This window comes from Erpetoichthys calabaricus, chromosome 2 (assembly GCF_900747795.2).
Source record: "Erpetoichthys calabaricus chromosome 2, fErpCal1.3, whole genome shotgun sequence".
In the NCBI taxonomy this organism is placed as follows: Eukaryota; Metazoa; Chordata; class Cladistia; order Polypteriformes; family Polypteridae; genus Erpetoichthys; species Erpetoichthys calabaricus.
Window position 1 is genome coordinate 184,159,034 of NC_041395.2, and position 27,821 is coordinate 184,186,854.

The 27,821-nt window shown below is 37.6% G+C and overlaps 1 protein-coding gene across 3 annotated transcripts in view; it reads left to right on the forward strand.

Annotated features, from left to right (window-relative positions):
- The window catches only part of zmp:0000001167 (protein phosphatase 1 regulatory subunit 12A), a 179,566-nt gene that overhangs the window by 117,968 nt on the left and 33,777 nt on the right, over positions 1-27,821 (forward strand). For 2 of the 3 annotated variants that reach the window (XM_051922020.1, XM_051922015.1), the window contains exons 5-11: positions 2,407-2,551; positions 3,079-3,153; positions 3,272-3,363; positions 7,493-7,686; positions 7,939-8,039; positions 19,863-20,105; positions 20,235-20,332. In XM_051922020.1, the coding sequence (XP_051777980.1) occupies positions 2,407-2,551; positions 3,079-3,153; positions 3,272-3,363; positions 7,493-7,686; positions 7,939-8,039; positions 19,863-20,105; positions 20,235-20,332 (948 nt within the window). The remainder of the gene's footprint in view (positions 1-2,406; positions 2,552-3,078; positions 3,154-3,271; positions 3,364-7,492; positions 7,687-7,938; positions 8,040-19,862; positions 20,106-20,234; positions 20,333-27,821) is intronic. The other variant, XM_051922019.1, reaches the window with a different exon arrangement.

The following is a 27,821-nucleotide window of genomic DNA, read 5'->3' on the forward strand; positions in this document are numbered from 1 at the left end:
CTGTACCAAAGTACATATGAAAATAGTTAAGACAATCATTTTCAGGACGAGACTTATTGAAGGACAGTTACTTCTGGCGATAAATCTATATTCTGTCAGTTGTGTTAGGGAGGGCATCCTGAGTTTACACTGTAAGCCATGCTAATATTATCAGCGTATGTATTTGGTAAGATTTATTCTAGCTATTGGGTTTGTTCATATTAAGAGAAATAGTTGCCGCCATTGGTTTTCTGAATGTGTAAACCTGCAGAGATGAATTTTAGAAAATTTTACATGTTCTTAAATGATATTAGTTTTAAGCTTTGTTTAGGTTTTGTATCATTTGTGCCTTAATAAAGCAATAAAATATTGAAATACATTCTGCATTGACTACCAGATTACAACCAAGGTCTTTGATTTCAGAACCTTTAAAAGGGGGTTCGGTGTTTAAACCAGTTTCCAGTAATTTTAGGGAGTACTAGAATTATTTGGGCAACTTTTCTAGCAATAGCAGTATACTGTCTTATAAAGGAAGGATGGCTAGTAGAAAATGTTATGAGTTCAAAGCTAGTGTTAAAAATATTCTGTACAGGTGATCTGGTCAAGTTCTATATGGAAACAAGGCAGTATGTACTGTATTTACACACTAGTACCATAGTGTGATTGACATAGGATGTGATGTTAGAAAGCTTGGTGCTAATGATTTTAAATAGAATAGTAATAGTAAACTTGGTCAAATAGATGTGCAGATTTGAAAGTATTGATCAGTTATGAAGTTCATTTCTGCAGGATTTCATAAATAATAGAGATACATACTTTATAAAAAAAACTCTTATATCTAGGGAGCTGAAGTAGACACATAATGGACAAGACATCGAACAATTGCTCCTATATAGGTTAAGTTGTTGATATTTAAAACTTAATTAGGAAATTCTTTGAAGTTCTGAAACAGTTGACAAGTATCCTGCAGCTGGTAATTGCTTTTACAAGAAAACACAAAGAGACACAGATATGCAGAAATTGGATTGAAGAGATGCACAGAGAAGTATGCCTGTGCTTTTCCTAGGATTTCTTATTTGTGGCTTTCATGGGACAATAATGGCCCATTCATACTGTTTGGAGCTAATCAAACCTTTATGTTTCTAAAATAATTATCTGACTGCCCACTGTCAGAGTTTGGAAAGTGAATAATGTCACCTTGAAAGTGCAGTGTAAAGCTGAATATTTCCTCTAAATTCTAATCATTTGGACATTTGTTGAGTGGTAAGGGACATGGTACTGGTCTTGCAGGGCAGGTCTTAGGATTTGATCATTGTTTGCATGTTGAAGTCATATAGGATACTCTAGTTTCTCAAACTGTAGTTTATTTTCTCACTTTTGCAGTTTTGCTGGAGAAGTAGTTTCTTTTTTAATTTGGGTCCGTGCAGTCTGTAAAATAAATTGGCAATTACGCTTTTACATTCATTTTATTTCTCACTCTGCCCCCTTGTGGCTGCTTCAGATTTTTTTCCTCAAATATTAATTCGTTTTTCCACACCTATCATTACTTGCCTCCTGGTCATAAATTTATAATAATAATAATAATAATTCATTACATTTATATAGCGCTTTTCTCAGTACTCAAAGCACTATTCACACAGGGAGGAACCGGGAAGTGAACCCAGAATCTTCCACAGTCTCCTTACTGCAGGGGCAAAGTCATTCCTGGAGGGCCGCAGTAGCTGCAGGTTTTTGTTCCAACACAATTGCTTAATAAGAAGCACTTATTGCTCTAGAAACACTTCTGCTTCATTTTAGTTATCTCCCTCGTTAAGATTTTGAACCCTTATTGCTTATTTAAGTCTTAAACAGCTGCATTCTCGGTTTTTAATTGTTCCTTATTAGCAATAAGATGCAAATGACAAAAGAAACCAGCAGTTATCCATTTTGCTTGTTACCCTTTACACCTGTGTGTATTTATCGTGCACTATTTGGTTTAATTAAATACTTGGAAGGAAAGAGAAGAGAAAAAAGTGAAGGATTGAGACTTACCCATCCATTTTACACTTCAAAGTATTTGGATGATATCCTTAGAATGGAAAAAAAAATCTAGGATATGAGAATGACTTGACATAGCAGAGTTAAAGTACTAACAAGCCATGAAATGTAATTATTGGCAAGGATTGTTTTCTAATTAAGCAACTGGGTTGGAACAAAAACCCGCGGCCACTGCGGCCCTCCAGGAATGACTTTGCACACCCCTGCCTTACTGCAAAGCAGCAGCACTACCACTGCACCACCTGTGAGGACAAATTTAGACAGAGAATTGCTCTTGTCTGTTTTCTCCAACTCAGTTTAATCATTCCATATTTTGGAAATAAACACTTTATAAATCAGTTAGGTAGATCCTTTCATCTTCTAACTAATTTTACTTCTTATCATCCCTAGGCTTCTTTTGAAGGCTGGCTTCAAAGTCAATCTGACTGATAATGATGGCTGGACCCCACTGCATGCTGCAGCTCACTGGGGTCAGGAAGAAGCCTGCCGTCTACTGGTTGAGAGCTTTTGTGATATGAATGTAGTTAACAAAGTGGTGAGTGACAGTACATTATAATTAAGCAGTCTTGATGACTGTTAAAATCAGGAGGTTTCCCAGGACTCTAGGGGCAAATAAAGAGGAGTGACACTCCTTGTCTTGTCACCTTTTGTGAGAACATGATACTTTTAGAATTACCATCACTAACTATGACTCTGTCCCTGGCACAACTCAGTCTATCACAGGTTAAGTATCATAGTCTGGTACCACATTAAGCTGCTATGGCAATCTAACTACAGCAGCACCTTATTTTGTCTCAACCCTTTTTAATTAATTCCATTTTACACTGTCAAACGCAGGTAGATGTCTAAAATTTTTCTTTTACATTGGAGTTTATGGAAAGGCTTGTCTTAAAGGCTGCAAGAAAACTGTGAAACTACAGAAAAATGTGAAATTTGAAGGAGTTAGGATTGACCAATATATTTGTTACCCTTTCAAAGAAACTACAAAAATAAAGTTGTTTGATTTATAAGGCTAATATTTTTTGGTTGACAACAGCAACATTTTCATTTTCGTCCTTACAGGGTCAAACCTCCTTTGATGTGGCTGATGAGAATTTGGTGGACATACTTGAGGAGCTACAAAAAAAACAAAAGGATGTAGGTTATTCAGCTCACTGCATCTGCTTAACCTCATCACCATTCGAATACCCTCTATTTAAGTCCAATGCATTGTTTTGTTGCAGTCATGTTTTGTGATGCTCTTTCTTCCTGTTAGTTGCGTCTTGAAAAGGAGAGGCAGGACAAGTTGCAGGCACCACTCATTGAGACCAGTCCAGTTTCCCAGAATGCCCCATCCCGAACACGCAGGTAAAGAAAACTGTGACATGCCATAGTGAGTGTGGTCTTGTTACTCTCTTGATCTGAGTAACAAATATTTTGTCAAAATTGGCCACCTTCATTCCTAATTTCAGTACTGCTTGTATTGCTGGTGCTCACACATACAAGCGAGAGGCTTTTCATTGTGTTACGGAGAGGTCAAGCATTTCTTGAGGACATGTATAAAAGTGCTCAAAATTTAAATGGAAGATGTTTCTATTTGCATATTTGACTAGTACTTTGGCAGAGGAAACACATCTGTTTCTCCTGGATGCTCCTTCTAGGCCTCTGTGTCTCAGTGGAACTGGAGATTCTTCCAAAATTCTTGACAGTCTTCTTAATCTGACCCTTTTGTGATTTTATTAATTAATGAAAGATGCCTCCCCGCTTGAGTATGTGAAGCCGCAGTTAGTAGCAGAATAATTTAAAGTCTGTCTTCTGTCAAAATGCTCTGCATCAAAAGTGGAAAGAACAAATAAAATCAATAAAATGTATGGAAACATTAAGCAAAAAAAGGCCCACAAATGTTAAAATTCATAGCAGGTAAAGTTAGTCAAACACCTTCACACTGAACACACATACATTTGTACACATTTGTATTTCTCTTTTTTCAAGGTCACCCCAATACCAGTTAAATAAACATTGTTTAGAAAGTTCATTCTGAATGTAAAAGCATAGCTAAATGCAAAATGCACAGTTCTAGAGTTGCATACTTTATGATCAGATCACTCCAGCCCAGACATGCTAAGACTATTGAATGACATGGACATCTGCTGACTGCCCTGATCCTATAAATGTATACAACAGCACAAGAGCTTGTAAAAACAAAAGATAGCAGCAAAAGGGAATGTAAATCATTATGAGGAGGCATTTTTATACAATGGTATAAACTCAAATTTGGTTTTCTTCCTGAATGAATGTGTCAAATTTTGAGTAGTTTAAGGACTTCACCAGAAAGTAGGAGGTCTGCTTGCTTCTCTGCTTTCCAAAAATTCCCATCTACACCCTCTTCTCCACAGATGTGTCCTTGAAGGTTGATTAAAACCCCAGAAGCAAGAAGCCATTGTTCTGTCTCTTCACTCAAAACCCCTAGGCAAAATATAGCCCAACAAATACTGGTGCAGAATAGTAGCAACTGTTAACTCTTGGGTGTCATTGTGACCAGAATCCTTGAGTCTCCCTTAACACAATGCTGGGCATTACAGTGGCCAGTCTGCTGGCATGTGGATGCTGGCCTCTCTTCTAGAAAGGTACAGGGACAGTTCAGACCACATTTGATTTTAGATCTACTGAATTTGTCAAAGATGGAAGCCTTGCCCATCAACCATTTGCTACTTACACCTGTCTTAATATGAAATTTTTTTTTTTTTTTTTTGGTTAACGTGGTTTCATGGTGGGTTGTATCATGACCCACTGAAAAGCCCCTATATATATATATATATATATATATATATATATATATATATATATATATATATATATATATATATAATGTAAAATAAGCAGAGCAAAAATGTTTATTTATACAATTTGCCTTTCAATTTCACTATCATATTGTGCATTTTGTATCCCTTGAGCATATTTAGGTTATAATATTAGAGCAGAACAAATTTCTTGGGGTATTTGTAAATTTTATCTTGCTAGGAAATATCCAGTTTCACTATTATTTAAAATATTCTAAAATGATTACACCTTTTTAAATGTGCTCTGTTTTGTAAACAAGGAATTATGTATAGTGAGACTTTACATTTAAAGAACATGGCAATGGTGCTGGAAAGTACACAGTATGAGCTTGGACGCTACTTGAATTAAGAGGGTTGCTGGCTTGCTTTCGACTCTCTGCCTGAATTTAAACAAGTCACCTAATCTACAATGCCTATAAAACATATTTAACCTCTTGGAAGTTTTCAGATTTTATTATTATATAACATTTCATTACAGTGGATTTAATTTCTTGGTTTTGACATTGATCAACAGAAAAAAACACCTTTAATATCAAAGTGTAAATAGATCTCTGCAAAGTGGTCAAAATTAATTACAAATATAAAACACAAAATAATAGACTGTATAAGTATGCACCCCTTTCAAGTTAGTATTTAGTAGATGCATCTTTGGCAGCCTTGAGTCTATGTGCACAGGTCTCCATCAGCTTTGCACATCTTGAAGCTACAGTTTTTTCCCATTCTTCTTTGCAAAACTGCTCAAGCTCTGTCATGTAACATGGGGGTCGTGAATGAACAGCCTTTTCCAAGTCAAGCCATAAATTCTGATTTGGATTTGAGAATTGTCTTGATAAAAAACAAATTTCTACCCTCACAAGGACTTCAGGACCTGCTACAAGGATGCATTCTCACAGCATGATTCAGATACCACCTTGCTTCATGGTTTTTGATATTATATATTTTGGCTTACATCAAAAGTGGCATTTAATCTGATTGTTGAAAAGCTAAATTTTGGTCTCATAAGATCATAAAGCCTTACTTTCAGCTGATATCAGAGTCTCCCATGTGCTTTCTGGAAAACTCACGTGAGATGCTCTGTGCATTTTTTTAACAGTAGCTTTCTCTTTGTATGTATACCAAAATCAGTTGAAACACCTTGACTACAGGTAGGTGATCGCCATTTAACTAAGTATGAGACTTCTATAATCAATTGGCTACAATTAGATAATTTACATGTGTCAAAATAAAGGGGGTGAATATATTTGTAATTAATTTAGATCACTTTGCAGAGATCTGTTTTCATTTGAACATTAAAGAGTCTTTTTCTGTTCCAAAAAAATTAAGTTAAATTCAATGCAATTAAATGTTATATAACAATGGCGTAAGCACTCTACCTGTGCTCCTGCAATACTAAATTTTACATGTATAATTGTATGTAAACTTAAAAGTCTGCCTGGTAAAGGTTTCTGACAGATACATGAATTAAAATGTCACCTAGGTGTTGCACATTTATTGCTTTGTGCATTATGAGGAGATAGTAGAAAAAAATAAACATGAAGAATAAGAGATTTTGAGATAAGTTAAAAACTGACACTCAGTTTAAGTATAAATGTAACAGGCAATAACAGTTGTCTTGTAGTTTAATGTAAGTTGCCATAAAAAGTATTAGAACAGCCCCTTGGAGCCACATTACACAACTACTTTTGAACTATAGTAGCCTGTTCTTCGCACTTTTGCTGTATCTGCTTTTGTTTTTCTCCTGTGATTTCATATTAGGCCTTTAGATCATAAAGCCATTGGATCTCTCACAAAAGCTCACCAGCTTTATACCGCATCCTTACACTTGAAGCTGGGAATGTAATGTCAGTATGCAGCCCTGGCATCAAGTCACGCTGACAGGCCATTTTAAGTATGCAGTTGCATTGCTGGCTCCCATCTTCTGAGAAGAACAGATATTGATGGACCACTTTGTTTTCACTTGTGTATGTCAGTGTGTGAGTGTCAATGAAATGTGCATGAGGATTACAAATGACTGTGTGAAAGTACATTGTTTTGGTCTTATTTTGTGCCTTATAGAGTATTAGTTGTGACTGGCAAATGTGTGTGTGTGTGTGTTCATGAATTTAGTCAATCTGTCTTGCGTGTTTTTTCTAGTTTTATTTCAGACAGATCCTTTTTTGTGCTTGTATGGCTTTTCATACTAATGTAAACCATTTTTGTACAAAATTGTTACTTCTGGTAGTGTGAAGCCCTTCCTAAAGATTTATTTCAGTTTAATTGGCATTATAAAATTTTTCAAGTGTGGGTATGTGAAACTGCTTTCCCAACCAAAGTTAATTTTTGGTCTTGTGCTTCATGATGCTGGGCTAGGTTCTGCCTCCATGTAACACTGTATTGCACTAAGCAGGTCAAGAAAATGGATGGAAGGAGTAGGACGATTTCCCTTGCAGTCCTTTTATATATCTGTTTGATTCTCATTCATGAGACCCACTTTGATATTGAATGTGCGTGATGTGATGTGTCGCAGCATCACTGCAGTTTTTCGAATGTCTCATTGCTGCTGACTTGCGGCAACACTGAATGGCTGCACAGTGTGACACTGCTACTGCATGGTGTTTGTTTTCCACGTGTGCCCCTCACCCTCCCTCTCCCACCCCACCCCACCCCACCCCATACAGGAGCTCTATTTCTCGCATGAGCAGTAAAGAGAAGATCTCGCTGCATGACAAGGAGCGCAAAGCACTGGAGACCTTAGATACTGTGGCCTTTGAAAGGGTCAATGATGAAGAAGAAGAGGCCCGCCGTGAAGCGGAATCCAGCAGCTCCAGTTCTGAAGCAGAGTCGGAGAGCGAATCTGAAGAAGAGCCTGACAGTGAGTTTGGAAGGGTGCATGCTGTTGAATTTGGAGTGTAATACATTGGATATGATTCTTGAGGAGTCCTTTGATAGACAGCCTAATTATTTTTTTTAAACTGGCTAACACAGCAGTTTCCCCAGGGATACCAAGCATGGAGTCCCTAGAATCCTCCTGATTTCTCTGTTCAAGATAACATCAGAGACGGAAATTTATTGGTCCCCATATGGATGAGTATGTTTCTTACATGAGTTTGGGTTTGTCTTTCAGAGAAAGTAAAAACCCGAGAAATGATCAACAACCTCAACAACAAACTCAACAGCTCATCCATCACCAATGCAACAACAGTGTTGAGTTCCATTAATAAAAAGGTGAGTTGCTCCACTAGCACATCTTCAGTCTGTCACAATACATTTCTGTGAGTGTTTTTATTGCCTTATGGTCTCATCAAATTTGGGAAGATGAGTATAACAAGTAATGAAAAATGCAAATTACTGATAGTTGCAAAGAAAAAATCCAGATGCATAGATTTCAAACAAGGCACCTTCCCAAAAAGAATGAAAAACAATCATTTTAGCTTTTGGTGTGCCATAACCACATGTTGGTCAAGACATGAAAGCCTCTTTAGGGTTCTTCTGGGCTCTTTAAGATGTGAGACAGAAAGAAGTGGAGTTGACATCAGGCTAGTGACGGGCTCAGAGGAGATCTTCCAGATCATTGTCCTTCTGCCTATTTAGAAATAAACAAGATGTGTGAGCTGTGATGCATCATCTCAGTCCTTCCCTTAAATTTATATGTTTGCCTTAAATTGGTCCCCTTTAAGACTTGCTTTAACCTCCTGCATATGAAACACACAGTGTGTTTTTTTTTTTTTTTGTTTTTGTGTTTTTTTCATTTAGTCACTTTTTACTATTCATATATTATTTTATTCATAGTTATCTTAGGAAACTTTTCGTTATTACTATTGTAATTTTTATTCATTTTTGTTTGTGTATTATATTGTGTTATTATTTTATAATCAGAAACATTTTTAGAACCTACCAGTTACAGTACTTCTTAAATTTGACACAAATTTTTACATACTCCTAATTCACAAGGTGAAATGCATTTGACAATAGAGGTAGAGACTTGGGAGTAATCCAGAAACTTGAGATATAAATAATAATGATTTCAAATTTTATGTGTATCATAAATGCTAAGATTAAAACAGAGATTTAAATTTGATTCTTATAATTGGCTTAGAATTATACATAATGCAGGGAAATTTACCTTCAATCCAACTAGAAAATGTTAACATGAGGGATGTTCAAAACATTTCTGCACTTTTTTTTTTAAACTCTAAGAATTTTAAAAACAAATTACACCACTTTTCTACATAGTCACCTATGTTTATGATGCAATTTCCCCAGCGTCGTATCAGCTTTTTAATGCCCAATTAGTACTCCTCCCGCCTTCACAGTTTCCAATGAAAATACATATAAAAGTGCGGAAACTTTTCAAATGTCCCTCATAGATAACAAACAATGGAAGACAATGTTACTAAACAAGTTACATTTTGAAACTCTCTGAAGCCAAACTTAATAAAGAGTAAATGGTTCAGAAAGACTGCTGAACCTTAGATGGCTAATAATTGAAATTTAGTCTTGAACGTGGGGTGGGTGTGGCAATGCACTAGTAGCGCATGCTCCCATCCATTACAAAAGAATAACCTTTATGCAAGTTAAAACTCCTAGCAAACATCATAAGAACAACATGAAAACCATTTTACTATTAAAATCTCCTTATGCATACATATACTGTATATATAATTCTTGCTAAATTCCTGGAAGTGTCTAATATGGGGGTAGACACTGGGAAGCACAAAGGTAGCTGGGTTTGGCAAGACTTCTCTTTCATTGCTAAGTCTCCACATACGATGGGAATGAGAATGCAGCTCAGAACACCAGCCAGGCATTGGTACCATTGGGTCATTTAAACACAAAAATAAATATAGTTGATGTAATATGAGTCTAGATTAATATACAACATAGTTGATTTAATTTGCAAATAATGCAGTGAGAGAGTTAGGGTAGTGTCTGTATGATGATGTGAAAGTTTCTGAAGAAGTCCTTTCAACTTTCTTCTTATTTGTCAGATTAGAATTAATATTCATGTTTCCTTTTTAGTATTACTTATATTGGTGTTTTCAACTAGAATGGCAGAAGTCACATTTTTATTTAATTCATAAACCAGTTAAACAATCCAGTCCTGGGCATCCAGGTTAAAATGCAAATTTAATATGCCAGCTTGTCTACAGTTTTCAGCAGTTGTCTGTAGATGTTCTTCTCTTCTTCATATTAAATGTATTTTATTCAGAAAACGTAATAAATAAAAGTATTCTTTGATTCCCAAAACCATGTTTTTGTCTACTACAGCATTTTCTATATTCTTGAAATATTTACAGATCTGTTTTATTTTTAATTTAAGCAGTTCCATATCTATTATTTTTTCATCCCTAGATTTGGAAGATCTTATTGGTCAAAGGTTATATTTCTTCTCTTTGAGTTAATGATTTTTGTAAATAAAATATTAGCTATATAAAATTAAAAACTGTCTACAGTGCATCCGGAAAGTATTCACAGCGCATCACTTTTTCCACCTTTTGTTATGTTACAGCCTTATTCCAAAATGGATTAAATTCATTTTTTTCCTCAGAATTCTACACACAACACCCCATAATGACAACGTTAAAAAAGTTTACCTGACGTTTTTGCAAATTTATTAAAAATAAAAAACTGACACAGCCTTTGCTCAATACTTTGTCGATGCAACTTTGGCAGCAATTACAGCCTCAAGTCTTTTTGAATATGATGCCACAAGCTTGGCACACCTATCCTTGGCCAGTTTCGCCCATTCCTCTTTGAAGCACCTCTCAAGCTGCATCAGGTTGGATGGGAAATGTCGGTGCACAGCCATTTTAAGATCTCTCCAGAGATGTTCAATCGGATTCAAGTCTAGGCTCTGGCTGGGCCACTCAAGGACATTCACAGAGTTGTCCTGAAGCCACTCCTTTGATATCTTGGCTGTGTGCTTAGGGTCGTTGTCCTGCTGAAAGATGAACCGTCGCCCCAGTCTGAGGTCAAGAGCGCTCTGGAGCAGGTTTTCATCCAGGATGTCTCTGTACATTGCTGCAGTCATCTTTCCCTTTATCCTGACTAGTCTCCCAGTCCCTGCTGCTGAAAAACATCCCCACAGCATGATGCTGCCACCACCATGCTTCACTGTAGGGATGGTATTGGCCTGGTGATGAGCGGTGCCTGGTTTCTTCCAAACGTGATGCCTGGCATTCACATCAAAGAGTTCAATCTTTGTCTCATCAGACCAGAGAATTTTCTTTCTCATGGTCTGAGAGTCCTTCAGGTGCCTTTTGGCAAACTCCAGGCGGGCTGCCATGTGCCTTTTACTAAGGAGTGGCTTCCGTCTGGCCACTCTACCATACAGGCCTGATTGGTGGATTGCTGCAGAGATGGTTGTCCTTCTGGAAGGTTCTCCTCTCTCCATAGAGGACCTGTGGAGCTCTGACAGAGTGACCATCGGGTTCTTGGTCACCTCCCTGACTAAGGCCCTTCTCCCCCTATCGCTCAGATTAGGTGGCCAGCCAGCTCTAGGAAGAGTCCTGGTGGTTTCAAACTTCTTCCACTTATGGATGATGGAGGCCACTGTGCTCATTGGGACCTTCAAAGCAGCAGAAATTTTTCTGTAACCTTCCCCAGATTTGTGCCTCGAGACAATCCTGTCTCGGAGGTCTACAGACAATTCCTTTGACTTCATGCTTAGTTTGTGCTCTGACATGAACTGTCAACTGTGGGACCTTCTATAGACAGGTGTGTGCCTTTTCAAATCATGTCCAATCAACTGAATTTACTACAGGTGGACTCCAATTAAGCTGCAGAAACATCTCAAGGATGATCAGGGGAAACAGGATGCACTTAAACTCAATTTCGAGCTTCATGGCAAAGGCTGTGAATACTTATGTACATGTGCTTTCTCGATTTTTTTATTTTTAATAAATTTGCAAAAATCTCAAGTAAACTTTTTTCACGTTGTCATTATGGGGTGTTGTGTGTAGAATTCTGAGGAAAAAAATTAATTTAATCCATTTTGGAATAAGGCTGTAACATAACAAAATGTGGAAAAAGTGATGCGCTGTGAATACTTTCCGGATGCACTGTATATCCCTTCAGTATGAATTTATTCTTTTAGCTTGTTACACTATACTGCTGGCTTCTGTTGATGTTTCCTTTTATGCTGGTTATTTTTAATTCAGTTCAGCATACTTACACTCAAAGAATTAGGATATAAACTAGTATATCAGACTCTAAATTGTCCTTAGTGTGTGTTTGGTGTTTTGGTGTGTTTTGGTGTGGTGTGTGTGTATGTAGTTGCACTGCAATGGACTGATGCCCTGTTCAGGGTTTGTTCCTGCCTTGCGCCCCATCCTAGTTGGGATAGGCTGGAGCACATCAGTGACCTTGGTCTGGATTGGATGGGTTTGAAAGTCAGATGACTATTACATGATACAAAAATGATACTGCCTGCAGATCGTACAGTACACTGAGAGCCCTATGTTAATTCTGTTTTGTCAACTCTTACGCTTTGTGAATGGTAATGTTTAAATTAGAAAAGTGTGAATGCCTCTGTAGTATTCTGTACAATGTGTACTTTATTGTAGTTGCTATGAAGATGTAAACATGTCTAATCAAATCATGTAAAGGGACTCTTTATGCTCCAACAAAACTAAAGATTCATGTGAAGATGTTGTAACCAGTAAGGGCAGCCACTGAGCCCCAAATCCCAGGCACAATCACACCCAAACCAGTCACAGGTTCAAATATAGTCCCTTTTTGTTAATAAATGTTATCTTCACAGATCAAAATAAGAACAACCAAAGTAAACAACCCAGAAAACAATAGTCTTTCTTCACACTGGTCCGGTCAAGACTCATCCACCTCCTCCTGACTCTTCCTTTTAGTTAAGATGATGCAGTTCCTTTTATCTTTGACCTGGCAGTGCTTCAGATGTTAGGACATGATCCGTTGGAAGCACATTTCGGTGAAACAGGAGCCCCCCAAACTAGGGACCATATCCACTCCCTGGTGGCACCAAAAGAACCCAACAGGGCTGTGTTCTGGACCTCCAAGTCCCATGATGCCCAGAGGACATCCGAAAGGGACCCAAATCCCAGAGACGCTACCCTCTAGTACATTGGGGGACATGGTAACTGGATACTGGTGTCTCTCCTGTTCCTTCTATCATACTGGCCTCCCTGCTGAGTAAAGATTCACCCTCTGTGACGCCATACATCTCCTGTAGCACTCACAATGCACACTACAGCAGATATCTGTAGTGCCATTTTCTTTTTTAAACAAATATTACACACTTCAGCTCTTCTTTATTAATTAATTTTTTTTTTATAAATACTGACAGTGTGGCAGCTGTTTTATTTTTATACCTACAAATGTTTGAATACACTTACAGCACTCCATCATTTAAAAACCTGAACTAAATTCTGAGCAGCTTTCAGTCAATGTTCTCCTTTCTCAGTCTCTATCTATCTATCTATCTATCTATCTATCTATCTATCTATCTATCTATCTATCTATCTATCTATCTATCTATCTATCTATCAACCGTATTGCCTCTGTGTCTCTCCCCAGTACCTCCAAGCAATCTGATAGATTAGTTTGGCTTCAGAGGCTCAGCGGTAGGGATGATAACCCAATACCTAAGGGTTGTGAAGTTCAATTCATAATTGTGACTCTCTTATCACAAAAAAGTACTTAAAATGGAGAATTTCAAGTGACAACAAAGTGAAAAATGTATTGATCAATGTTGAATTTCTAAATAGTAACAAGGCACACCTGAGTCACTTTCAAAGACAGGAAGTGTTTTGCAAGTATATAAATGATATTTTCACAGTGGGTAATATTTTCTTACTGTATTTTTACCTTTTTGGAATACCAGAGCCTAGAAGATGAAAATGCAGCAAAGCAAACAAGTTCTCAGTGCCACTTGGAACTCTCACATACCAGTAATGAACTTTTGTGCATGTTTTGCAGGAATACAATGAAATTGTAATGTTGAAAACATGTAGAAGCGGTACTATTAGTGAGAACTGCATCTCCCAGCAGTCCCTGCAGGGGCTGTTGGGGTCAAAGGTGGTCAGGTGGCCAAGGGGAAAGGGTGTTTTTTGTTGTATTTTGTGTTGAGTTTACCTGTCTTACTGCCTTCTGTTAAGCTATACAGTAATCCCTCCTCCATCGCGGGGGTTGCGTTCCAGAACCCCCCGCGAAAGGTGAAAATCCGCGAAGTAGAAACCATATGTTCATATGGTTCTTTTTATATATTTTAAGCCCTTATAAACTCTCCCACACTATTATAAACATTTCCCGCACAATTATACAGCATAAACCCTTTGTATTCTCTTCGATATTAGGTAAGATTCGTTGAAATTATGTATGTAAACACAGTTTATATACAGTAAAACCTAAATATTATTTTAAAGATATCGAGCGTCTCCGATATCACATATGTTACAGCCATTACGACAGATAGGCCACCAGCAATAAATACGTACAATGCAAGAAAAATTGTATACAGTAAAATGTGTGTACAGTGACACTAAACTATGTACATGTAATAAGTACTGTACGTAGATAATTAATTATGGTTACTCACCAACAATGACACGACGACTTGCCCGATAACGATGAGTTTAATTTTACTGCACAACAAAGGAGAGCGTTACAGCTCTTCTAAAGGAGCCTCTTCAGGCGACTGTGTAGCACCGCCATCATTCTTCTTCCATCAGTCTTCAATCCAAATCCCAAAAGCAGATTCCATCCAGACTACTGCCTTATCACGTCCACTTGCAACTCGTTTTGCGCCCTGTTTAAAGGACACTGCGGCTGTAGATCTTATATGCTTTTCCTCCTTTTTAAATAAAAAGAATCGTGGACTCATTGATGCCATAATGGTGTCCTGCAGCGGTGTAGCTGTTCCCTTCCTTCAACATATCCAAAACTTTTACCTTTTCTGCAATCATTTGCATCTTCTGTTGGCGCTTGGACACGGCCCCGGAAGCAGTAGCAGGAGCACGTTAATGCTGAATGAGTGAGATGAGACTTCCTGGTTAATGCAGCACTCCGTCGCTGAGCCAATCAGCACACAGGAACTTTAACTATGTGCTCTGATTAGGTAGGTTCTCAGTCATCCGCCAATAGCGTCCCTTGTATGAAATCAACTGGGCAGACCAACTGAGGAAGCATGTACCAGAAGTAAAAAGACCCATTGTCCGCAGAAACCCGCGAAGCAGCGAAAAATCCGCGTCATATATTTAGATATGCTTACATATAAAATCCGCGATAGAGTGAAGCCGCGAAAGTGGAAGCACGATATAGCGAGGGATTACTGTATTTAATCGCTGTGTCCTGGATTGTATTCATTGTTGGGGTCTGGATCGTCTGTCTACCTGTGTGCTGAGGACTGTTCGTGGATTCACGGCTTTCCCGCAAGTAAAGGAGTGCTCCTCAACCATCCATCAGTCTTCACCCTTACAGTGTCTACCGGTAGGACTGTTTTTCATTCCCTTACAACATACAAGTCTCTGGACTTACTCTCATCATCTCTCATTACATCCGGTGTGATATTCCATGGACTGTGCTGTGTGGTGTTTGTGTTTATATGTTTATTGTAATATCGCCATAGGGGTACAGGGGTGGTGTTATTTATATTATTTAATTTCATTACATTCTTTAATTATTGTTATTCCCCAGTGTGATCTATTTTGTCTCTGTTTTTGAGAGTGTGAGGGCAGGCCAAGGCTGGGAGCGTCCCTGGGATCCTCTATAAAAAAATAAACAAATCACCGTAATCTTGATGGTGTGAATCTTAGCGGCACTGGACTGCTACAAACAGGAAAATGGAAATAACAGGCAGCCATAAGATTTTTTTCTTATTTTGTACTTAAAATCAGTTTTTTATTTTTTTTGCTATCAGGAAGTCGCTTCAGTTTTGGGGCTACTTTGGCATTACAATAAAAAGATGTTTTACTTAAATTGGATACTTAAACTTCTTTCTTTCACCTGCACACTTGTTTTCATATAGCTAACATTTTCCTAGACATCTGCTTGAACAATATTATCAGGTTTTATTTTTAAATTAGGCAAGGTTTGGTGGACAGCTAACTTTTGCCTGTCAGACACTTTATGTGCAAAGGACTATGGACCCCTAGTCGTTTGTTTTTCTTCAGGATTCGCATCACGTTGAATTATTCATTTCATGGTTGTGACTGAGCCAATGACAAATGCCGTATATTAGTAAGTCTTGTGCATGTGCTGTGTATTTTTTTTTTGTTTATTTTGACTTTATAAATATTGGCTTGGCCTTCATAGTCTTAATAAATGTTGTTAGTAATAGGGACAGTTCTTGAATATAGATTCTTTACAAATTAGTAAAATCAATTATGGGGACAAAGTCCTTTGTGTAATATGATGGTTAAGAAACACTTATAGGATGGGAAGAGAAACTTGAGTCAATGCTTTAATGAGAAATATGACTGGATATCTGATGTCACATTTGCTTTATGTCTTTGTGATCAAGTTAACATGCTTATTATATACTGATAAGTGAAGTCATTCTAGAAAGCTCTAACTTAAGCCACTTAAATCACAACAGCACTAGGTACATTACACCATTCAAACTAGATTGATACTTTCTCAGTTCATTATTTCAGCTTTTGTGTATAAATATTGCCCCATATATTTTGATTATAAATACTATTTCATTAGAAGATGTTGGGTTTCATGTTGAGTTCTGATTTTACTTTCAGTTACCACCGCGGACACATTTTTGTTCTGCCTCATAAAAACTTGAGAAATTGTAGAGACAATAAAATAGTTTTTTACATTCACTTGTTTAGTCACAGTTACATTATTGAGAAGATGAAAAATAAATAATAACTTTACAACATATTTGTCTAGAGACCATGAAGTTTAGGATCATATGAAACATTATCACCAGAGCCTACATTCCCAATACACATAGATGTAAGGAATACCTTAAGGATAACAAAAGTTTAGGCACATCTTCAAACTGCTAATTGAATGGTTTCACAGTGAATAAAGCAACTGCTACGTATGGAAGCGGTAGCATTAAGGACTGGGTATGTTCTGCTGGCTCTACAGATTGTGATTTCCACTGATTGACTGAAATCCTGAACCAAAGCAGTAATAAATAATTCTTCAGCAGCATGCCATACATTTAGTTTAGCTACAGTGAGATAATGACCTTTAGCACACATCCAAGTTCTGTCAGAATAATTTGAAAAAGAAGGAAGATCGAATACATTTAAAAGTAGTGATATGGCCTGTGTAATTACCTGGCCTTTACAGCTTTGAATTGATTTGGAGTGCAGTGTGTGGAAAGGTTAAGGTTCAACATTCAGCTAGTGCAGATCATTTATTGGTAAGTCACCAGCAGTGTTGGCATGAACTTTCAGGGCAGTGCCTTATGTATATTTCATTAATAGAATTCCCAGAGTTTGTTCAGTTGTAATCACTGTACAATTGGTGACTGTTTTGATGAGTTAATTGCCATTCTGCCGCTCTCTGTGTTTTGTTTGTGGTGCTTGTAATAAAGACTTGACTGGCAGTATGTGTCTAAGTTTTAAAGAACACTCTGATATTTTATCTAACCCTATACTTTCACCAATGTTGAGGTGATTTTGGTAATCTTTGGATATGCTTATGGCCAAAATATTTACACCTTACACTGAATATAGTAAAACTAGATAGCAATATGCTGAACAGTTAACAAGATGATGTTGTAGTTAATCACAAAAGGACAAACGTACAGACAGCATTCCTCACTTTTGACTGACACCAGCAACTGTAATCGTGATGGATTCTAAGAATGAAACCTGTGATCTGGTTTAAAATGTTTTTCCTATTATAAGCAAGAAAATTCAAGGAGGTATTCTGTGTAATTGTTAATTACTATATATCAAATGTAAGCAAAAATACTTGGGTACATACCCACAGTGAAAATACTTCTGTACTCATTGTTTGACTGCTTTTTATCCCCTTCTTTTAATGTTTTTTTTCTTTTCTTTCATTCTCAATTTTTTCTTAAACTTGGGTGGCCATTCCTTCCTCTCCCTTTGGTATTTGTTTGTCTACTGTCTCTTTATAGGTGTAAATGTAAAACCTGTAAAACTGCAGTAAGTATTGTGGTACAGTGCAGTTGTAAATCCTTAAATTATCGTAGTGTGAGTGGAGTTTACCAGGTTCACTATGTATTTTGTTTACTCTTATGAACCCTAAGTTTAATACATGCGCACACGCACACACACACACACGTATGCACGCACGCACACACACACACACACACACACACACACACACACACACAAAGACAATGCATAGTCACATTTAAGACCTTATAATGAGTGATGCCCAGACAGCCTATTACTCCTCAGTACTCCACACAGGGACTTACTGACTTTGGCTTAAATGATCTTCATAGGTGTCCCTAGATGTGTCTTAGTCACTGAAGATTGACATATCTTGGTCCCTGGATGTCTTCTATCCTAGACACATGAGGTTTATACACTTTGGTTATTACCACTATTTAAATGGTGCTGTGCTGCTCCCTCTTGGAGGTATCCCTCCACAGCCTCTAACCCTGGAAAAAAATTACCTATCCACACCATGTTTTCTGTATTTATTTTATTACTTTGGTCACTCAAAATGGGCAGACAAAGTATAGAAATTTAAAGTGAAGTCATTTTTATTAAAGCAGGATATTAGCAGTAAACATGAATAATAGCAGCAAATAATATACATGAAATAAATGATGATAATAGCAAACTCTGGATTCAAAGCCCCAATAAACATTCTCCCTGGTTCTAAAGTCAAAAAGGTTTAAACAGTACATTTCCTAAGGACATGAAAACTTAGGTACCGAAAAAAAGTCCAAGTCAGAAGAGAGGGGAAAAAAAACAGTAAAAGGATTGTCTTGACTCAGAAGCCAAGCTTTATGCAATATGGGTGGAACTCAGTTAGTAATTGCTCTGTTACCTACGTACAACTTTTGTGAAAATGGAACAGGTACCAGGTTTAGCTTGGATTTGCCTGGTTCATGATGATAGTGGAAAGGGGCATTAGCCACAGTGAGTTGTCCTTTTGCTTTAAATTTGTATATGGACTAGAATATAAAAAGAATCATAAAATAGATCTGCTATGTTTATAGGTCCAAAGATTTCCTAAAGGTCCAGTAGACATTTTTGAAAATGTATTAAGAGCAGGTGACAGAGTATGAGCTGTAAAAGCAGTTAAATGTCATGACTTCAGTCCCTGACTTTAGAGTATCAAAAGACACATGATCAGCCCAGTGTGAAAGACTTCAAAATGACCAGATCAGACTTTTCTAAGGGCTTGTGTTGTATGTTAAGCCTGAATGTTACACCTCCAATGCTATTCCTATTTCATTTGACTTTTTTTTTTTTTCTTTCGCTAATTCACTTCAAATGTAGTGGCTTTGCTGTGTTGTTTTTTTTTTTTTTATACAAATCTTTCATATGTTTTTGCAGTGCTTAAGGTTTTGGTGTCTAATTGTAATGTTCTGACTGTTTATTTCTTTTCTGTATTGTTAGGCTTAATATTTTAATACATGTTCCATTATGAGGAAAGGAAGGTAATGCTATAAAATCATTGCTGTTTTAGATATTGCCAAAACCTTTAGTGAGGGAAGTGATAGTAGTTTGATTCACTAAATAGGATATTCAAAATTTTCAAAATTAAAGTTGTCTGTTCCAGAATGTTTGGCACAGAGTGTGAAAACTCGCAATTGGTCTATCCAGGCATCTTGGTACTGTATTTAGAAAAATATTTAGAAAAATAAAAAGACTGTAAAGACTGGAATTATTTTGCATTTGAAAGACGTGCCTTATCTCCTTTAAGACAGTGCACTCTGCATCTTTGAAAACAAAGATGTTAGAACATTTGGCTTAGCTGAAAATTATACTGCATTATAAGTTATTAAAAAAACAATCTGCTGAAGGTTATTTAACAGAGGTTGACAGGTTGTCAGAGAGGTTGATTATTTTTGGAAATATTGTTATATTGTAGTGTTCTACCTTGTTTTGTCCCCCTCAGCCTCCCAACTTGCTTGGTAAGCCTCCATTAGCGGTACGATCTACAGAGGAAGAAAAAAAAGAACCACTGGTTCTTCCAACATCATGGAGGACTTCACTGCGAAAGACTGGTAGCTATGGGACCCTAAACAGCACTATTGCAGGTTCAAATCAAGAGGAGAGTCAGGCTAAAGTGACCAGCGTAGGAGGAGTAATCAGGTCCGCCTCCAGCCCCCGGCTGACTGGTCTAGAAGCAGAGGCCAAGGTAAAGGAGTGGTCGGTCTTAATAATGAGTGTTATTTCCACTGTGGTACAATTTAGTTATGAGGCAGTATTTTTGATGTTGTTTATCAGTTTGTTTTAAGAAAACTTTCAATATTTTTCTGTTCCACAGGATCGAGATAACAAAGAACCTCGTCTTGCTCGTGTTCCCCCCACCCCTACTCGTCGTCTTTTTAGCATTCCAGACAGCAGCCAAGAACCCCCGAGCAGGTACATATCACATTGTTTTTTGTTTTGGTTTTTTTTTCCATTCTGGAAATAGCCAAGTGACGACAAATTTTCAACTACTATGTCCATTATTGAAGATGATATACTCACACAGTCATCTGTTCTGAATAATGTTGCTTTTTCCTGCACATTTCTGATTTAGCCTTAAGGTGCAGGCCAAAATGTTCAACTATTATAGCTTCAATCATATTCCAGTTATCCTCCCTTCTACATTCTTTTTAGATGAAACAAAAACAAGCAGTTTCAAATGATTGCGAAGTAAAGGCATTTCTGTCACTTGTCACATTTTAGTCACTCCTTTTGTTTGGGCACTTTCTTTGCTTTTTAATTTGTGGTCATACTAAGTACTCTATTTTCCTTCCTAACCTACTGTTTGATTACATTAAATTGGCTAGTCTGAGGCAGTGTGCTTTTAAATTCAGTTCTCATTTATTCTTAAGAATTGCATTTCTGCTTACAAGTCCAATAATACAATAAATGAAAAGGTAGTATAAAAAGTGCATCATGAACACTAAACAGAAACTTGAAATTGAGGTGGGCTAGGATTCTTCCAGTTGAGCAAGATAAGTCTATGTGGTAGTAGTGAAGTAAAGGCCCATCTGGAAGTACACCAAATACAGCTGTAATGGATTAGTAGTGATTGTGACACCAAGGCTGGCTGTTAGGCATTTAAAAATTTTGGTCCAAAATGATGTTAATTTCGTGCACACCTAAAACATATGGCCCAATGAGGCTGGCACTCGATTGCAACGTTCACAGGTTTGATCTTTCCCTGGGAATGTTTTGGACAATTTTAAACAAGATAGATGTGCTCGATAAAAGATTTTAATTTGAATAATTATATATTTTGCACATATGAAGCAAGAGTGAATTCTGTGCATAGCTGCCTTCAACTCCTTTTCTGAAATGTTGAGTAAGAGATCCTTTTCCCATTGTACTCTTTAATCTTTGAAAGGAAGGGATTTTAAGATGTTTTTATACAGATATATTACAGAAATGCTATCTGAGTCCTCAAGATTGATCAATATTTCTTCTGCAGTAGAAGTAGGTGGGAGGTGAGGAAACTTGGGCAGATATTGTTTAGCAAAGTTTTTAATTTGTAAACAGTGGAAACACTGTGTTGATGGGAAGCTAAATTTGGAGTATAATTGTTTCTAGGATGTAAAGACGTTATGTGTAATGTCCATTATGTGCAAATCTCTAAATGATTTAATCCTGTACATTTTCCAAACATTAAAAATTGTAAGTTTGAGAGGGTGGAAAAGGGTGGTTATCATTGGTTCCATATTCTAAGTGAATGAAGCACAATTGGGTTGTTTAGTATATTGACGAAAACTTCTATTTACTGGGACACAAAGCAAGAAATATAAAGAAGTACTGCAGGATTGGTATATAGTAGTTTGATCCATGCACATATGTTTGGGCCAAAACCAAATTGTGCAATGTAATGAATAGGTAATCCCATTTAACCATATCAAATACTTTTTCTACATCCAGCAAAAATAAGATCTCAGAGGTGTTAGACTTTGTGGGGTGAATATATTATATTAAACAGGCGTCGAAGATTGGAACATAACTGTCTGCCTTTAATAAATCCAGTTTGGTCTTGTAATATTACCGAAGGAAGCACTTACTCAATCCTTCAGGCGAGAACTTTGGAGAGTATCTTAACATCATTATTCAGAAATGAGATTGGTCTGTATGATGCACATTGTTGTAAGTCCTTATTTTTAATAGAAAAGACAGTAATTAATACTTGGTAAAAAGTTTGAGGTAGAATTTTATTGTCTCTGGCTTCTATAAATGTTATTGGAGGTTTATCTATTTCCTCTGCACTTAGAATATCTAGTTGTGGTGTCTGTAATGCATCGAAACATGCAATAGATTGTGTCTTGTCTTTTTAAAACTGAGCAAAATGTAGGTAGTCTCTAAATGTATTCATTATATGTTTATGGTCCTCTGAGGATATATCTGTCTCTAAAAAAAAAAAAAAAAAAAAAATTATTTTGCTTGGATATAAATTTTGTACAGTTCTATCTGCTAATAAAAGTGGTTTAAGACTCCAGCTGTAAGATGAGTTTGTGGGGCATAATGATTTGAGCTCTGTGAATTTAGGGGCATGGTCAAAGATAACAGTAGTGTCTTACCTATAAGATTTGATTGTGTGCATAAAATTGTTATCTATAAAGAAATAATCAGCTCTTGAGTAACGGTGATGTACTGGTGAGAAGAAGGAATATGCTCTTGAGTTTGGGTATAGAAATCTCTAAGGGTCTTATAAGTTGTGATCAATTACAAACTGTGTAATTGTTTTTGCAGTATTAGAAGTTATCGCCCCTGTGGTAGAAGACCCATCAAGATCTAGATTTAAAACACAATTAATGTCTCCGGCCATTATAATTTTATCAGTGTTCACATTAGGAATGGATGCAAATACGTATTGGATGAAGTGTCTATCATCCACAGTGGGTGCGTAGATATTTATCAGAATTACTTTACAATTAAAAAATTACCCATGACAATCATATCGCAATTCAGAATCAGATACTACATCAGATACTAAAAATGAAATTGTTTTATGTATTAAAATTCCCACATCACTAGTTTTGCTTTTATAGCTGGAGTGTAATATTTGGCCTGTGTGATCTCTTTGCAACCGAAACTGATCTTTGCTTAATAAGTTGATCCTCCTGTAAAAATACCATCTTGGCATTTAGACCTGTTAGGTAAGAGAATACTTTCTCTTTAATTTGTGATTGGGACCTTTGACCTTCCAGCTCACAAAGTTCATTGTTTGGTCATAGAGACATTGCTTCTGAACTTTTGTTGTCATTTTATAATCTTAAATTAAGGTTGTACATTATTACATATGTTAGCTTTAACCTTACTTTCCAATTTTGCCAGGAGTTATTGCTTTGAAGGCTATTGTTGTGTTGACACTTATAATTGTAAGGGTTAAAAGGATAGATTAGAAATAGTTTGCTTTCATTCTCTCCCCCTGACACCCCCCCCACCTTTTGCCTTCCCACATGAGGCTAGACCACACTTCATGAAGTCCCAGTCATCTAACATACCTAGAGACAGAGCACGTCCAAAACAAAACAAGCCCCCCAGAAGCAGTGTAGAAGGATTAAAGTAGAGATATCTATTGACAATACAGTCTAAATACTATAAACCTAGAATATACAGTTAGGTCCATAAATATTTGGACACAGACAACTTTTTTCTAATTTTGGTTCTGTACATTACCACAATGAATTTTACATGAAACAACTCAGATGCAGTTGAAGTGCAGATTTTCAGCTTTAATTCAGTGGGGTGAACAAAACGATTGCATAAAAATGTGAGGCAACTAAAGCATTTTTTTTAACACAATCCCTTCATTTCAGGGGCTCAAAAGTAATTGGACAAATTAAATAATTGGAAATAAAATGTTCATTTCTAATACTTGGTTGAAAACCCTTTGCTGGCAATGACAGCCTGAAGTCTTGAACTCAAGGACATCACCAGATGCTGGGCTTCCTCTTTTTTAGTGTTCTGCCAGGCCTTTACTGCAGCGGCTTTCTGTTGCTGTTTGTTTGTGGGCCTTTCTGTCTGAAGTTTAGTCTTCAACAAGTGAAATGCATGCTCAAATGGGTTAAGATCCTGGGTTGCTTTGGCTGTATGTTTTGGGTCCTTGTCCATCTGTATCATGAAACGCCGCCCAATCAATTTGACTGCATTTAGCTGGATTTGAGCAGACAGTATGTCTCTGAACACCTCAGAATTAATTTGGCTGCTTCTGTCCTGTGTCACATCATCAATAAACACTAGTGTCCCAGTGCCACTGGCAGCCATGCACGCCCAAGCCATCACACTGCCTCCACCGTGTTTTACAGATGATGTGGTATGCTTTGGATAATGAGCTGCTCCACGCCTTCTCCATACTTTTTTCTTGCCATCATTCTGGTAGAGGTTGATCTTGGTTTCATCTGTCCAAAGAATGTTTTTCCAGAACTGTGCTGGCTTTTTTAGATGTTCTTTAGCAAAGTCCAATCTAGCCTTTCTATTCTTGAGGCTTATGAGTGGCTTGCACCTTGCAGTGCACCCTCTGTGTTTACTTTCATGCAGTGTTCTCTTTATGGTAGACTTGGATATCGATACGCCTACCCACTGGAGAGTGTTGTTCACTTGGTTGGCTGTCGTGAAGGGGTTTGTCTTCACCATGGAAATGATTCTGCGATCATCCACCACTGTTGTCTTCCGTGGATGTTCAGGTCTTTTTGCGTTGCTGAGTTCACCAGTGCTTGCTTTCTTTCTCAGGATGTACCAAACTGTAGATTTTGCCACTCGTAATATTGTAGCAATTTCTCGGATGGGTTTTTTCTGTTTTCGCAGCTTAAGAATGGCTTCTTTTACCTGCATGGAGAGCTCCTTTGACCGCATGTTGTCTGTTCACAGCAAAATCTTCCACATGCAAGCACCGCACCTCAAATCAACTCCAGGCCTTTTATCTGCTTAATTGATAATGACATAACGATGGACTTGCCCACACCTGCCCATGAAATAGCCTTTGAGTCAATTGTCCAATTACTTTTGAGCCCCTGAAATGAAGGGATTGTGTTAAAAAAATGCTTTAGTTGCCTCACATTTTTATGCGATCGTTTTGTTCACCCAACTGAATTAAAGCTGAAAGTCTGCACTTCAACTGCATCGGAGTTGTTTCATCTAAAATTCATTGTTGTAATGTACAGAACCAAAATTAGAAAAAAGTTGTCTCTGTCCAAATATTTATGGACCTAACTGTAATCTTTTAAACAGTCATGAAAGAGTAAACCCAGGTAATGATGTTAAACAGTAGCCATGGATAAGCAGATAATTTATGATAGTACAGTCCTAATACAATAAACCAAGTATATGATGCTAAACAGTCCCCTTTGGGGAGAAAAAAAAATTGTAATTAAAATGTAAAACTAGCTGAGAAGGAAATAGAATGTATAATTACATCAAAAGTCTCTTTGTGAATGGACCATATAGCAGGTAAAATCTTCTTTGCCTTGCCAGGACACAATTTGACTCTCAATCATATTTTAAAAAGTGTCAGGATCAATTTTCTTACCTGTTTTTCTGCTTCATCCGCAGAACTAAAAATGTAGAACTTGCCTTGAATATCCACTTTCAATTTAGCAGGATACAAGAGGCTTTACCTGATTTCGGCTTTCCGTAATTGTTTAATGCAGTAAAATGTGTCTCGTTTGGCAGCTATTGAAGGTAAGAAAACAGGGAAAATACGAATGCAGTTATTTTCAAATATAATTTCTTGTTTCAGTTTGAGAAATGACATCACATTTAATTTAGACCAATTTATCAAAACAATACAATGAGGCTTCTAGGTTTTGAGGCATCATTCCACATTTGCAGTAAGCTGCTGATATCTCTGTGTCTAATTTGAATTCCTCTCCAGTTATTTTAGAGAATATATCGGCTATAAATTTCACTGGATTTGGACTTTCACAGTTTTCAGGTGATATCTTCTATTGTGATATTATTCATTCTGCGGATCGGTTCAGCCCCGGGTTAACAACGACCACCACCAGTACTGTTAGCCAACGGGGTGCTGGCGGAAATTGGGCTACTATTGAGGACAGAAACATATGAAAGAAGATGATCCGCTGTGGCAACCCGTAATGGGAGCAGCCGAAAGAAGATGATCCATCTTCCAATGTAGGTAGTCTGTCTCCAAGTACTTTGCATTCGCAATTTGCAGCTGTTGCTTTTTCCATGCTGTAGGTGTCAGTTGTTCAACTATTTTAATACGAGTCGTGAACGTTTGCTTAACATCTTCAAGCTGAATACCAAGTGCTCTTAATTTATTCTCAAACTTAGTCGCGTTTTCATGTCTTTTTTCCTCAATTTTTCCAGCATATGTTTGAAGGTTTGCCTCAAAGAGATTACTTAAATGTTTCTCCAAGTCTTTAGTATCCTGAAGCAGCTTCTCATTTGTTATGTTTGTCTTTTATATCTTTCTTTATATCCTTTGTAACCTTCTTTATATTACTCTTTTTCTCATTTATTTCCAGTCAACCCAATCCCCCTCCCCGAATTCTGTAGTTGTTACAGTAAACATTGCAGTGATCGTTAACCTTCAGCTCGGGCTGTTCGTTTCGGTCTTCTCTGTGCTCCACGGCTGTAGTAGCAAGCCCGGTTTGAGTCAATGCCACTGAATTGCTGCCAGGGGGTTGAAGGGGATGGGGATTTTTTTTAGGTGGGCTAGTTGACAGCATGGATAGTAAGGCCATTTTCAGTTTCAGTGAACCTTCTGAAATTGACGAGTTCTCCTGGCCCAACTCACTTGCACTTTTGCTCCTACTTTCGCGCTTTCTGTTCCTTTCGCTTATTTGTTCTAGGTCAGTATCTGGCAAGCTATACCTTGAAGTTGAGTTCTGTTACTCAGATTAAGTTTTAGCTGCCTTTTCCATTTCTTTCTGAGCCCTTTTTTCTGCTATTCATGCATGTATATTCTTGTATTTACTTTAATTAAAGCCCCTCGGGTTCAGTAAATACAGGATATCTCGGGCTGATGGTTAAACAAAAGTAAAATAACACCGCTGCTAATGGAGTTCCACTTTAGACATCCATCTCCCAAAACGGATTTATTGTGGCGGATGGCCAGGGTCCTTGCCCGGCCAGGACGTCTCCATGCTCGAAGGACTGGGGGAGGGAGCATACTCAGAGCATTATCTCCCCCAGAGCGTTAGGTGGCAGCTCTCAGACTCCCACAGGGCTCCATGGGAGGTAGAGTTGGATACAGCCCTGTTGGAATCCATGGGCACAGCCAGGGGGTGCTGCAACAGTTGCTGAGCTTTTATGGGCAGCTCTTCCACCATACCAGGAAGTGCTTTTGGAAATGCGTCAACGAGCCCCTGGAGCACTTCCGGGTGCCTTATAAAAGGAACCATCAACCACTACTCCGGGAACCGCAGTTGGGAGGAGTGAGATGAAGCTTGCCAGGAGGGGTGCTGAAGAAAAGAAAGAGAAGAAGAAGAAATTTGTGTTGTACTTTGCTTGTGACTGTTATGCTTGTGGGAAACGGGGAAAGGCATGCCTTGAACTTGTGTCCCAAGCCCGTCTGTGTCGGTTTGGGAGGGCAGTGCAGACTGGTTGTCCACAATATACATGTTTTGGGCATGTACCAAATTAACATAATTCTGGACAAATATTTTTAAATGCCTATTAGACAGCCTTGGTGTCACAATCTGTCGTAATCCATTAATAACTGTGTTTGGTGTACTAGATGGGCCTTTACTTCACTACTAGCACGCAAACTTATCTTGTTCACCTGGAAGAACCCTAACCCAACTCTTTTAAGTCAGTGGGTAACTAATGTTATGTACGATCCGAAATTGGAAAAAATCTAATTCTCACTTAGAGGATCTGTTCAAACCTTTTTGTTAAACCTTGCAGGGTCTAATTAGTAACATTTTAGAATAAG